Raw genomic sequence first — 15722 nt, forward strand, 5'->3', positions numbered from 1 at the left:
ACAGTTTTTGACATATCTAGTAAGATACAGTTTATGTGTCTACCTGAGCACTAGCCATCTGGAACAAGTCACAAGCAACACTTCATCTGGAAATGAGTGCCATTAATCAAGCAGCCTACTCCCCATCAAACACTGAGAACACTGCATGCTCACTGACTATACAGTTAACAAATAGGCATATTCTGTATAACCCTCCTTTCTGACTCTTAGAAGGATCATAATTTACATTTGATTGTGATTGTTCCTGCTGTAAGTGTGTCTTTCCTATTCTTCAGTCATCTGAGATCGGATTAGTAATGAAAGTCTCTCAGTTTATGTATTTCACTCATTTATTACCCATCACTATAACAGTGATATAAAGGTTAGACCAGTAATAGAGAAAAAGTGACCATTTATAGTAGTAGTTATTTATATTCTACTTATATTTATACTATATAGCCTCTGGAGGCTGATTATTGATCACTGGTGTCAAAGTCAATTATTATAAATTACAATAAAACAACTAACTTAACCCCTTTCTTACACCCCTTGTGCAGTTGATGTTTCTTAAATCATTGCAAACAGACAAATTTCTCAAAAAAATATCAAAGAAGTGTCCAATAAACTGTGGGAGTCACTATTGAGTACCATTTTAAAGTGGGACTGCCTTTTCTAACACAAAAATTAGAAATCATTTTTGAAATTACATTAACTGTAAAAAAAAAAAAAAAAAAAAAAAAAAAATATATATATATATATATATACCCACATCTTTATGTGTGTGTGTGAGTACATATGTTTTAAGGGGTCACATAACAATTTTATTGCACACCACTATTTTGGAGCACATGGATACAAAAAAAGGTTTTATAAAAAAATCCCAAATTGAACCATTAAATGATGTAGATCAGGTTCCATTACAGTGTGTTCAGTCAGTGGTGAAAGATAAAATCGCTCCGTTTTTAATTTAAAATTAAATCTGGCAATTAGGCCAATATTCTCAAGGATTTCACCTTAATATAAAAGGTGAAAAGGTCAATTTTAACATGTCAAAAACAAACCCCATATTTCCTGTTGAGAGGTCATCTGCAGCGTACCACTTTATTTTCTTTCTTTTTATTTTTTGTACCCACTTCTCTGCCAATATCCAGGCAGGGAATGCTGGGACCTCTTCATCCTTTTCATTTTTCTTTCATTTAGCTAGTAGGAGCTTTCACAGTGAAACAGATGTGCTTGGTGACAGACTTAAAAGCCATGCAGGTGTCAAATAATTGACACGTTGTATTGTCACAGAGTAGTAATGGTGAAAGCCCACTTCTGATTGTATTGTATTTGGGTGGTTGAGGCTGTCTCTGTCCCGCAGCAGTTTTTGCTCCATATCAATACAGAGTTGTTCAGACTGATCACCCTCATTGTGTCATGAAACGTCAAGCGGGAGCGGCCTCTTTCTGTAGGTGTGAGGGGGGGTTTCAGTTGGTTAGGGCACATTAGCAGGCGTGATGAGGTGATCATCAGGAAGTTTAAAATACAGATAACTGAGAATGGACATGATTTTTAACAGTGAGCACTAATTTACACAACAAAACGTATCAGTGAACCGCAGATATTGAACTGTTATTTTAAAAGTACATGCTATGAAAGTGTTAACGTTGACCTTGTTCATACTTTTTCTTCTCCTTTTGGTTTGTCGTCTGTAAACAGTTCGAAATGCAGCAGTAAAGCTTCTTGCTGGTTTTAGGGTCGAATCATTCCAATCACAGTTCTCTGCAGTGGCTTTCTGTATGTTTTATAATTGATTTTCAGATTTTTCCGATCACTTTTAAAACTTTTCTTGATTTGTTTGCAAAATACAGCAGAAATGTTGCCCAAATGAGCCTTCGTGTTGTTAAAAATTGTTGATTTCCTTCAAATGTCTGTAAAAATATCTTTTTAAAATCTTCCTTTTTGTTTTTTTATTGTGACTTATTGGGTTTCACTCATCTGGGTATTGATTTTTCGTCATTCCTGTTACAACTGCTTTACTGCTTTTGTTTTTCAGACAGTGTTTATGTTGTTATTTGAGGTTTTACAGTACAACTAAAAACTCTAGAATGTGTTACTGCAGCAACATTTTATCAAAATGGGACAGAAATATTTTTTTTTCATACTGCATCAATTGTAAGCTAGATGTTTCAAACCATTTTCCCTATCATAACATTGTTTGATATTATGGGAAGAAAGAAAATAAAGGATCAAAATGACCCAAACTTCACTGAAACCAAACTTTTAATGAGTAAAGAATTGATCCTTTGCTAATTAAACCTCTCTGGAGCTGTTTTACATTAAAACGAGCTCAGAATGACTGTTTCATTTGTAAGATATCTACATAGTCTGTTTTTAGACTGTAATATGACTAATCACTTAATGTTAGATGAAAAAAAAATAGTCCCTGTAAAGCAGCAGCAGAATGTGCTTGATACAGGAAAGCATACTTGCAAAAAATGTTAAAACAGGAAAAACTCAAGAGACAAACTCAAACTGCTCCTGTAATTCTTACTTGAAAGGTTGTGGTAAATTATTATTACTTGCATTTTGTAGTGCAACCAAAACTCACGAATGTTTTACTTTAGCAAAATTGAAATTAAATACTTTATATCACCCGCGCGTTTAGCACTCAGACAAGGACTGTCGGCTGCTTTCTACGATGTGTGTCAGACACCCCCTTTGGTGAAGCTATCTGACTCCAATCCCTGTGCTTCATCAGTGCCCACCAGGGGGTAATTACACTCACAAAGCTCTTTGTCATTTGAATCAATACTCCAGATACACATTTGCCTTGTTCTGTTATCTCTGTGAAATATGTAGATAAACCTTACAATCATACAACTTCTAACTGGGGTCTCTAACTGGCCTGACTCTGGGTCAAAAATAACATTTCTTAATGTTCACACACTTGGAGAGAAATATGAACACACAACTCCAGCCATATTTAAAGATAATAAACAACTGAGGAAAATACAAACTACACGTCGACAGAATGTGTTCTTTAGTACTAAAATGGTCCACACTGATGATCAAACTCCAGTAACAAGAGTGATGAGACAAGGACGCAGGTATCAAAAAATTGAAAACAATTTATTTTAAATCACAAAATGTTATAAAATGGACAGATAACTGAAGCAGTGTATCAGTGATGCCCCCGTCCCCCTCCAAAAAAACAATCAGACTATCTGATCAATCAAAAGTACAGTTAAACACACAGTGAGAACAAATTACAGTCAGTAATCTTCCTTTTCCTATTTCTACTGTAAACTACTAGATGTTTCAATCGGTTATCACTTCCAAAACAGGTTTCATCATAACTGGAACAGTCTACAAAAACATGTTTATATAAAAAGCATCAATTTTTTTCTTTCACTAATGGAAAACTTTATGCAACGGCTTCAGAACAAAACATTTCAACCACGTCGATGGTTTCATTTGTAAAATGATTGTATTGATTTCACTGAGCAGTTTATCTTAAGATTATATGACGAGTAATTAACCATCTTTTAATGTAAAGTAGCTGCTTGTTGCTGTATTTGCTTGATATACATTAGAAAAATGGACTGTAATGCAGTTGAAACGATGAGCAAAAATCTTAAAACTGAGAAACTTCTGCGTTGTTTACAAGCTCCTGTTTGCACCCCTTCAATTCTGTCATTACAAAAAAATCCAAATATGTGCTTTTCAACTACTTTAAATGTTACAGCTGCCCCATTTGTAATTCTTATTTGCATTTAATTGTACTTTTGATTTTAACAAAGCCCATTCCGGTTCTCATCCTCAGGAATCTCTGATGTACAGTCACAAAAAACCCTTAAAAAAACAACAACAAAAAACCAAAAACCCCTACTTCACACTTTATTTACACTTTTCCAAATCTTTCCGCACGTTTCATCTTCTTTGCCTGCAGAGACAAAAAGAAAGAAAAGATTAATCAGCCTCTTTATTTCATTCACTGTGGTTAAATTACATGGCATTGTGATAAAATATGAATCACACAAAACCAAAATCGTACCTCGATGTCGTCTGCACCAACTGAGCCCGCGCTTGTTAGGACTCCAAACCGCTCCTTCCTCTTCTTAAGCTTCTCATCCTCCTCAATCTGAAAAGTCAGTATAATAATATAGTATTACTTAATATTAGCACAGATTCTCAAGGAAAAGTAAACAAAAACTAAATAAAAGGGCAAACAATAAAGACAAGAAAAAAAGAATCAGAACAACATTTAACCTCCTAAACCCGAACTCTTTCATGGCATGCTTTTTTAATTTCTCTTTGCTATTTGGGCTGATTCGGACCAGATGACTGTAAAAACAAAGAATTATCTGATTTTTTCTTTTCTTTTTTTTTTTTATCCGATTTTTGTTTCTGAGAAAAATGAGATCCACATAAGAGGACATTTGTTTTAAATTTTGATAGAACAGTGGCAGCATAATGTTCTCGTAAGTGGATATCAGGCCCTTGTAGAGCAAAATTTAGTAATTTGGTCTAGACAACCCAAAATGTGATGTCCACATATGTGGACTTCAGGTCCTAGGAGGTTAAAGAGGGTTAATAAATAAAGAAAAAACAAGTACTATTAGGGCTGTTCGATATAATGACATATATTTTATGACGATATGAAAACGTCTATCATTTCATATCACGCTATCGTTTGTTTTGTGGTGTCACAAAATAAACTGTTTACAGCAATATTTTTTCATTGTTTTGATGGTCACTGTAGAATTTCTTAAAGTTCTCTCTTTCTCTTATATTTAATATAACCACACTACGGATGGACAAGCGATTGTTTTTATGCATTGTCGTTAGCAACAACGATGGTAAAACCATCGCGTGCACATAAACCTTTCACAATAAAGCTGAAGATCCTGTTGAGATTTTTCAAAATAAACTGAATCACGTGAAATATTATGCAGAGTGTTTACGGGTGAGAAGCTAAAAAGAGCCGTCAGGTGCTAAAAAATAAAGCTTAGAACAGGCTTTTCCCTGCAGCACGCCGTGTAATAAATACAAAGAAAATTGCGTCCGTTTCAACTTATGTAATGCTCAACTCCAGGTACACGACGCCCAGCTGAAAACACTTCACGCAAGTCGGGTTGCACCAGATTCACAGAATTTACAGAAAATGTAAAATTTTTGTGATATATATATCTATATATATATATAGATATATATATAGTTGTCGGGACGACAAATGTCTTATATCGGGAAATGAGATTTTGGTCATATCGCACAGCCCTAAGTACTATTCTAGAGTAACTTAAAACCTGCAAAGAGCAGTTTATGTCCTTCAGGAATTATCTGATGATAACAGATTTATTCATCAGACTTAACGGCAGATTTAACTACAGCAGTTTGAGCATAACCTCAAATGTTAGGCTTTTAACAAAGAAGAAATCGTGGTGGGGGACTCCTCCGTTTGACAGAATCGAGTTGGTGTCAAAGATAAGATTCAGAAGGTAAAAAAAGTTAAAAATCATCTGTAGTCCATCCATTGTGGTTCCTGAACCATTAAAATAAAAAAAATCAAAGCTTTGTAACACCTCGTTAAAGATGTAGCATACACAAGCTTTTTATAGACAAGCCACAGCTAATAGTTATACAGCTTCTCAGCGGTCTAATAATCTGTGAGTGACAGAAAAGACTTTAGGAGGCAAAACAAGAAACTTTGAAATGTCACTTTGATCTGTAGACTTGAGCATTTTCCACCTGTGGTAAATACTGGCTCAAGTATCGTGAGGTTTTAAAAATGTTATTTTGTGTCAATAATGGCTTTTCTTCATATAAAAACAGCACGAAAGGCATTGAACTATGAAAAAAAAACATGCAAAAAAGAGGCATGAAAATGCAATAATTAAAATAAAGTACAAAAATATAATGACGATGATTTTTCTTCCAACTTTAAACAGATCATCTGCAAAATAAATACATAGAGCAAACTTTACAGGAAATGTAAATTTTTTATTTTGATTTATTGATTCATTTTAATTTCAGGCTTTTTAATGTCCAGCATGAACCCCGATTCATTAGTTTATATACCACACACAAAAAACACTAGAGCTCACCTTTTGAGAAATAGATGAGACGTTCATGCCAAATCTTTCTGCCCTCTTCTTCAGCTGATCAACGTTCACCTTTAACAGAGACAAACATGATGATTCAGCGTCCTTTTTGAGTCAGATGGAACAATAAAGAAATAAATGATCAGAAAAAATAATTTTACTTTGACACTTACCGCAGCTTTACTGTTTACAACAACACCTGTTTGGAAGACAGAAAGTAGAAAACTGTGAGAAAAACCATAATAAACACTGAAATACTTGTAATAACACTATTACTAATACTAATACTACTAATATTGTTGTTAAGGGGTTGGATGCGGCTGATTACAACTGATTAAATCTGTGTTTAGCAATTTTAGTTTAGCACTATTAACTTTTATTGGCTGAACATGAAGTCTCACTTTAAATGAAAACTACTGCAGTAACAATTTCCCAGAAAAAAAACCCAAAAACGTATTTTCCATTTATTTTTAAATTAGTTACATACAGAAATACATTTAAAAAGGTAGTATTGTTCACCATATCTGCACTCATTGCTCTCCACAGGCTACATATGAGTATGAAATGATCAAAAAGTTCTAGGTAACATCTCATGGGGGAAAAAAATTTTCCCAAACAACATTACCTGATTGACTGATCTCCAGTTGAACATCATCTTCTCAAACACGTCCACATGGCTTTCAGCATAACTGTTATTTTTAGATTGCACCATGGAAGTTCCTTTCTGACCAATTTAACTGCTCTGTGATTTAACCTGTCTTGTTCTGTCTTGCATATTACTTGATATTTTTCACTTTTCATGCTGCTTCTGCACTGTGAGTCCTTCAACCACTGTAACAGATCCAGTGCGTAGAGCAGAGGCACAAATCAAGTGGTCAGAATGAGACCTCCATAGAATGATTTCAAAATAAGCTACTGAAAGCTATTTGGAGGTGTGAGAGAAGCTGACATGAAGGAGATGATCTGCTCATTTAAATCAAGCAGATACACAAAAAAACCCCACAATGTTACAGAAAATATTTGTTATATGATATGTTAATGTATTTTACATGAGCTATCACTAACGCGTTGTATTTAATTAAAGGTGAAACAGACTCATTGCCCCATCTTGTGGTTTAAATTGGTACAACAGGAAAGTCCCACCCAACCCTAGTTGAACTTAAGTTGATATCTCTTAAACACAAAATAAATTGTTTGGTTTTTTTGGTTGTTTTAAATTTAGTTGATAGTTTTGATGAATTCTGGGAAATTTTAAATTCTTCTTGACAGAATTCATTTATAACAAATAACATTAATTATAAAATTCTTCTTTTATAAAAAATAGATTTTTTCTAGCAGTAGTATAAGTTAGTACTATCATGTTATTATTATTATTGCACTACAATAATACAGGCATGTATAAAGGTTTACAAAGGCTTATGTTTCTTCTCTATAGTAGATCAGAAAATAAAACATTTTGTAATGTCATCATATAAAATAAATAAATTATGAATAAAATACAAAGACTCAATTAAAAAAAACAAACTATTAATATATAGGACCTGACGTCAAATATTTTGACACATGCCTACGAAGTCAGTCCTTAGCCTCGATACATTTCTTATAAAAAAAAACATTTGTTTAGTAAAGAGTGACAACAGACCTGGAGAGGGACTTGAAGTAGCAGGTAAGCCAAACCTAGAATATAGGAGAACACGTTTCAGTTTTAACACAGATTTACTGAAACATAAATCCGCTTCATGAGCTACATGGGTGCTACTCGAGAAGTCATGACCATCATTTCTGTCATGTATGATGATGTTTCATTCATCTAAGTGATTGCTAACTCAGGGAGGAGTCGCATAAGCTATGCCATTTTTAAGTTATCACATTTTATTGATACAATAAATGTCAATAAAATAAAAACAATATAAAATGATAAACAAATTGAAATAACTCAAAAAGACAAAACATCAAAAAACTAAAATTTAAAAGAGCCTATGAGGAAAAATAAGATCACATCAATAAAATCTGGAGCATTTTTTAAGTACTGAAATAAAATAAAGTAACAGTGGAAAGATGCAATAAAGAGATAAAGATTTGATTCATCGTGTTCTCGGACAAAAAGCCAAATGCAGTGAGCACAGTTATTCTACTGTTATTTTGAAAGAAGAAATAATTGAGACAAGGCCTCACCTTGCTGCACGTATAGCCTTCTTGCTTTCAGATGAAGCCGGCAGGTTGAAACGTTCGGCTCTCTTCTGAAGTCTCTGCTCAACAAATTAGATAAAAAAACTGACATTACTGCTGTACATGAAGTAAAGTCTAAATTCTAAACTTTGTAATACTTCCTATTGAAATCTCTCTTACATTTACACCTATACATTTGATGTATTACCTTTGCTCATGAATCTATATGTTTTGTTCATATACTCCTAAAAATAGACCACTGAACTTTACTATGAGCTAAAATTCCCCTCTGACTCACATTTAACCTGATACATTTAAGTCATTAGTGGATGCAAACAGGTTGTACACACCTCGCTGGCAGATAATGGAGGAGTTATTTTCACCACCTTCTTCTCTGCAGGCCTGAAAGTAAAAAAGTAAAATTTCAAACGTCAAAAAGATGACGCGAATCATAAATTTTAGTTTCTGTTGGCTGCCTAGAAGTGGTAAGGACAAACATATGCTTCATAAATCTGAGAGTAACGTATACTTATTATTTGCTTAGTAAGAACATTTCTACACAGATATTACTGAATGAGACCCAAATGTCACACTGTCCAAAGCCAATAAGTGCTGAAGGAACAAAAAAAAAAAGTAAATTTAACGAAGATAAACTTACGGCTCAGGCTCGATCGTTTCAGAATCCTTGTCGTCTTTTACGTCGTTGGAACTCTCAACTTTAGTGAAGTCCTGAGATAAATAAATACATTTAAAAAAATTACTTCTCCACAATACAGTCTGAGAGGGGGACTTAAAGAGAGCATATTGTGGGAAACATTGTAAAAAATTACCACTGCATCCTCTGCAAGCACGTCATCTACATCCACATCTTCCTCTGTTGTTCAGAAAACAGAAGAAAAAAAAAAGAAAAAAAGAACGAACATATATAAATATACAGAATATTTAAAAACAAAACAAAACATGGAAAACACTTAAAATGCATCCGCATCATCTGTAGAAACAATTTATGTCACACCCATTACATGCACGTGTAACCACCTACAGGGGTTGTCGATCTGTGGGACCAGCACCAGAATACAGGAAGTGTGAATCGGCTCTTTGTTTAACTACCCCTAAACTGAACATATGAATATTACTCAGCAGGCAATGCAGAGTTTAAATGGAGTTGATGGATGAACTATACTCAGATTTTTACCATTACTGTTTCACAAAGTGCTAAAAAGGGAATTTAGATGTTAATTGGAGGATATTTTTTAAAGCAATATAGCAGGAGCAAAGCAAAAGCAGAATCTAATAATAAGAATCACAAAATATTAATCAATCACCTCAATTATACTTATCTAATTAACACACTCTGAGCTAATGTTGATTTTGTTCTAATCTTTGAAAGAGGAGAGATTGGAGAGGAGAACGGGAACATGCAGGCCTGAAGATGCACTTCTCCCTCCCATAAAGGTAGAATGTAAGGAAACATGTCCAGTAGAAAACAATCGAAGTCCAAATCTTCTTGAATTTATAATGTAATACGGCAAAAATGAGCAGAGAAAAAAAATCATGAAACCAATTTGTAGGTTCAAAGTGTTCGTGTGGTGGTGGCTCCTATGGCATTACTTGCTGCACTTTCTAACTGTGGACCCTCAGGACCGAATTTTAAGATGATGTGTTCTGCTCATTGCAAGAACTAGAGGAAAAACCACCCTGAATGTTCCTAGGTGCCTTCTTTTATACTCTCTTGGCTGTTTGCCTCCCCCCCTCTCTCTCCTCCTATCTGGACACCGAATCGCTGTCATTTATATATAATCACCTGATATCTAGCCATACCCTATCGTCTTCTCCATCTTCGACCTTTCAACCATTTTTAACTAAGAAAAAGTTACCTCACTTAAATCACTTCATTACATTTGATTCTTTTCCATGTTATACTTAAAATAATTTGTCAATAATTACACCATATATGAGCCTTCAGTCAAGTATGAATACAAGTCACTTAATGTTTCATTTATTCATGTAATTCTACTTCAATAAGATTTGTCTTTAGCACTTTCTCACACGAGCATTCATTTTAACATAATCCCTTTTTGATTCAAATACAGAAAAATGCTTTTTTTTACGCAATACAACTTTTTTTTTTTTTTACTAAATCATACATTTGAAAAGTCAGAGCGTTGCTCACCGTATACTCTGTTTATTATTAAGCAATTAATGAATGAACTATCAGCAAAATCAGGTATGATAATTATGATTCTGTGTTTAACTATTACAACACTTTACACCATTTCTTTTATTCAAAATCATTATACGTGCATTATTCATGTATAATATTGGGTTGGCAACAAGAATACAGATGATCTAGCAAATATGAAAAAGCTCTGTTTTAGCTAGCTAATTTCAGATATAAATGACTCTTCTCTCACATCTCACATTGGTGGATTTTAAGCCCTTTATTTAGGCAGGTAAATGAAATGTTTTGTGAATGCGTGCGAGTTAAATGAGTGACAGTATGAAAGGTATTGTTCCTCACCGTGTTCCTCCAGATAAGCCTGAAGTCGGGCGATGAGCTCCCCTTTGTTTCCCTTGGTCTCCAAACCTCGGGCATCGCATTCCTGCCTCAGTTCAGCAAGCTACAAATAAAAAACCAGAGTTAATTTACTTAAACCTGACATTTTTGGTCATTAATCCATCTAACACAGACCATTTACTATTTATGTACAGAGACCACTATTACTTCTGTTATGTGGATGTGACAAATTTGCAGGTCAAAGAATATGTAAGGGTCAGCAAAAGATAAATTTCATCATCAGTTGGTGAGCATCAGTCTTAGTGCAGACGTTTGTGTACCTGTCATTTTTTTGTGAGAAACTAGCCTACAGCGCAGCTACTACGAACGTGCCCTTCAGGCAGACTTTAAAGAAGTATAAAGAGGAATGAGTAATTTTCATTCTCCATGTCAGTAATGTAGAATAACCCTTTTTATGTGGACCGATCTTGCTTTCATTAGGGGGATGGGACTCAAGACCAGTTCTGTTGTAGAAAACAAGTCTTGGCTGGGGTGCATCACATTTATATATGACTGCCTGCACAAACAGCAGGTTAATAATTGCTGTGACAACTTTCTTCTTCTTCTTCTTAAAAAAAAAAATCCCAGAAAAACTACAGAAAGAAAACACCCCTAACTATTAGTTAGGATAGTCAAAAACAGATGCCCGCACACAAATATGAAAACGCAACAATCACACATGAAATTCATTGGATTGAATCCCATAAGAAGCCCATTTAGGTAACAAAATCAGTTGCTTTTTAAAGAAATTTCAGTACCAAATTACCCATCGATTTTTTCCCTCTAGCACCTTTTCAGTACCTTTAATGTAATGTAATGCACTCTGGTATGTTTTCTTTCTTTCTTTTCTTTTTTTTTTCCTGAAAGCTACTCTGCATTAGTTATCAGATAATCATTTTCCATCACTGCCCTTGGAGTTTGAATCAAATACACTATTTGGATTCCTCCATCAGCTGACGCATAGAGCATCTAAATGTGTGGACACAGATAACAAACAGACCCAGAACACACTCAGACAGAAAATCTTTACCTTCGTTCATTTATTATATTTTTACTAACTGGCCTCTTTAGTTTCATTTCCCCTCTTCCTGTCGCTCCCCTTGTGTGATGTGAGCTATTTTATTTATCCAATAATTTACGTTATTTCTTTGTTGTAAGTCGTGTTTAATGTTTCGGCTTCTGTGACTCAGGAATCTCCCAACATTTTGGGGACACATTAACTAAACTCCACAAACACACAGAGTTTACACATACTGCTCATTTTTATGTTGTGTGGCCTGAGATGGAGTCAAATTCCCGGCGTGAGTTATCCTTTCACTTATCGAGAGACGCCAAACAAGTGCGGACAGTTAAAAAACAAAGAATACATTTTTAAAATATAACCCTAAATTGCCTGTGAAGCATTTGATATAAGTTTGCATAGGGCAAATAGCCTGGCGGCAGCATTTTAGGACACTTGTGGATGTAAAATCAGAGACCGAGTAAACTGAGCTGCACTTTTAGCTAATGTTGGGCTAGCCTCGGCCAAATTAACTTGCTGTTAACGTTCTTACAGAAGGACAGAGACAGTAGGTGACTTTGTATATATACACGACAGTATTTGTTATTTTACATTAATTTCATATTTAATGTTTTATCTCTCTCCTTAGCCGATGTATTCTAACGTTAGCCCGCCGTTAGCTCTTTGAACACATGCCGGGTGTTCACCTTCTCAGCCGGACGTCATTTTGTTCTTCAAAACGGTTAATTAACGTAACCCCGACCTCCGGTCCTGCATCTAACTCCGGTTAAAAGCTATCTTTATCTTTAAAAACCGACCAAATGCGGGTTATAAAGTGCATATTTTAGGGAAATACCAACCTTAAGCTTCTGCAGCTCTATCACTTCGGCCATCTTTCTTTGTTGATATGTTTACTTCCTCCAATCAAACCGGAGTTGCTCTCCTTCTCAGCTCCTCCACTCTCACTCGGTTTGTCACAGCGCCGCCCACCGCTGCGGCTGACACCCTGCAGGCGTGTGCACGTACAGAGCCCACGGTGTGATGGTTGTATTATTGCAGGGTCTTATACCTTGCGGTATAAATCGCCTTGAGGCAGCTATTGCTGTAATTTAGCACTATATACATACAACCGAATTAATTGAACTTAATTGAAAACCAACTAAATACAACTCATTAGTGATACCTTTTTAGTAGCAGGTTAGACCCCCTTTTGCCCTCAAATCTGCCTTAAATCTTCAAACCAATTTTAATGCAAAGCTAACTGAACCTCGAGCTATATTAATGTAATATTAAAATAATTTTAGTAGATAGGAACACTAACATCCAAAGCAGGTGATTTCAGTCTAAATTTTAATCCTAATGAAGGTAACTCAGCTCAAACTGGTTAAGTAGAACATCAGCAGAGAAAAAATATGAAAATAAAAACAGCTCTATTTTCTGTTGCCTACACTGAAGAGGATGGCTTTGCCTCTAAAGAGGAAAAAGTGTAGGCAAGGGGTTAAAGCGGATTCAGCAGGCGGAGGAGCCCTAAAAGTCAGTTGACTGATTGAGGGCTAACCCTAACCCACTACTGAGAGTTCCACTAGATTTTCATAGTGTACAGGCTGTGATCAGCTGACCTCCTGCTCTTTGTGGATTTACACAACTGAATTCAACAAGATGTCAGCAGATGTCTCAAAAGTTCTCCTGGCTGACTTCCATCCTCTACACTGACAGTACACTGTTTATGCTGTCTTTATATTAGACAGTATAAAGTTGGTATGAAGGTGGAATTCCGTGAATGAATCTCAGGATCATGAGTTTAGCTTCAGATTCATCTCTGCTAAACTTGATGTAACCTAACTGACCATGAAACCACAGCCACTGTGCACCAGTCACACACTGTTCTTTACTTTAAATCCATCACAGTACAGATCCTGCACTAATCTACAGAGGATTTTCATGTCACCTTTAAATAACACAGTTAGTTTACCTCAGTTTGTTTAGCAGCATGTTTCTTAATATAAAAAATCATAATGTCACACGTACAGACCCAATAGTTGATTTAAAAACATGAGGACTTGCATGTAAGCTTTAAATGAGCAGTCCTTACCTTTGAATCTAACCTCTCTTCTTCCTCTCCTGTCCTGTCTTTCTTATTTTTCTCCATCTCTGAGTGAAGTTAGCTCTCTTTTGTTTCTCTCCCTGTGAAATACAGCAGCTGGACCTTTAGCTAGCAACACACTGTGAGACAAACTGCACACAAACAGTTTGTGTGTTTGGTGATGTTTGTTAAGGTGATAGAAATGAAATTTGAGTTTACTATTAGTCAGAATAATTAAATAAATAAAAACCCCTCACTATGGCACAAAGTCATATTTTTCATCTTTCTTCTGTTTTTATGCCACATCTCCTGGTAATTAATACACCAACAGAATTGCCTTTCACGTGTTACAGTTCAGGCTCAGATGTTTGATGTGTGAAGGCTCGCAGTGTCATAATATCTCCCCTCAAATGTGTTAAACCAAAACTAACAAGCCTATTTTGAAAATGTAAGGAGTAAAAGTAAAAAGCTGTCAGAAAAATAATCTAGTCAAGCAAAGCACAGATGCCTTAAAATTCTCCTTACAGTAACAAAGTATTTGTACTTTGTTCCTTCCGACATCTGTCTGGGCCTCTTTAAACTGTAAATCAGCAGAGGCACTAGATTCTTATTATTATAACATCTTATGAAAAGTGTTGATTTTCTGTCAGTTTCTTGGTCTTTGTGGCTGATTTTATTGCCCAACTGGCTTTCGGGAAAGATGAAGAAAGATGAAGGTGGATACTGAGACGGTTCATATTCTTGTTGCTAAGCAACAAGGCACCGAACATAACTCATCTGGCACCGTGTTGCAAATGCACGCAAGAGACAGTCCTCAAATCAAAAATGTGTTTAAGAAAGTCAGTCTCTGTTCACTGCTTAACTGTTCCAACCTGCATTTTGTTGCTTTTTTAAATTTTTAAGTAATTTTTGATTTTGATTGATTTATACATTTCTTTTCTTTATACCCTTCATGTTTTGTCTTTAATAAAGCAACAAATGCTGTTTTCGGTGTGTTAAGTGACAAGTAAGTGGAATAAAAGTGTAAATTTACACATGAAAACAAACTGAAGCCTTGTTTGGGTTATGATTTCTGCTTGGACCAGACCTCCAAACTGAGCAGTGAAGACATGGAATAAAAAAAACCTTCCCACCTTCTGGGAAGGTTTTGGTCTGACCAACCACCCCAGCCATGGGCTAAAGATGACAACCAATACAATTCTAAGAGATAATTTATTAGTAAAATGATCAAAAAAATGAAAGCATAAAACAGTCCAGTGTCGCAGTTGCAAAATGGATAAAACACACAATCCAAGGCCAGAGTCAGCGATGCCTCAAGTCAGTTGCATTTTACATGTCAACGACTTTAACAGGGATCAGCAGTTGTCCTCCAAGACCCACCACCCAGTAAGTAGAAGGCCAGTAATCACTCCAGCCTCAGTGACCCAACTCTGCCTTCAGGCTGCGGCTTATAGTAGGTCCTGGCCTGCACAGAGTCGTCTTAGATCTGGCCATATGACACACCTGCACAGAGAGACAAAATATCAAAGCAGCATTTGTAGTGTGGGCTATTCTTCGACTAGAGTATCAGTGCAATCAAATACACCTGCCTTCAATTAATCCAATCCCATCACAGCCACGGGCTCACAGCAAATGTGACACACAAAACCACTCCCAAACCAGTGCAACTTCCCACAACAAATATGGAGATGAATTAAAGGCAACATTGGTCCACCGTAGTGCACCTTCTTTCTCTGCCGACTTGAGACAGGCTTAAACTGACTCTGTGACAGAAGAAAAGATCTTCCTGTTGGAGTGGCAAAGCCTCCTAACCAGGTCAGTTTTAGAGTTTACACTGAATTTTGACAC

At 35.7% G+C, this 15722-nt stretch overlaps 1 protein-coding gene across 1 annotated transcript; it reads right to left on the bottom strand.

Moving 5' to 3' along the window:
• Positions 1-3074: 3074 nt before the first annotated feature.
• Positions 3075-12726, bottom strand: sarnp (SAP domain containing ribonucleoprotein). Its single transcript, XM_063463949.1, has 11 exons — positions 12652-12726; positions 10756-10855; positions 9065-9108; positions 8893-8963; positions 8585-8636; positions 8241-8314; positions 7708-7742; positions 6239-6264; positions 6069-6137; positions 4019-4105; positions 3075-3907 (listed from the first exon to the last, which is right to left on the bottom strand). Exons 1-11 carry the CDS (start codon positions 12682-12684, stop codon positions 3866-3868), a joined length of 633 nt encoding a protein of 210 aa, XP_063320019.1. The 5' UTR covers positions 12685-12726; the 3' UTR covers positions 3075-3865.
• Positions 12727-15722: the final 2996 nt, after the last annotated feature.

This window comes from Pelmatolapia mariae, linkage group LG20 (assembly GCF_036321145.2).
Source record: "Pelmatolapia mariae isolate MD_Pm_ZW linkage group LG20, Pm_UMD_F_2, whole genome shotgun sequence".
Taxonomy (NCBI): domain Eukaryota; kingdom Metazoa; phylum Chordata; class Actinopteri; order Cichliformes; family Cichlidae; genus Pelmatolapia; species Pelmatolapia mariae.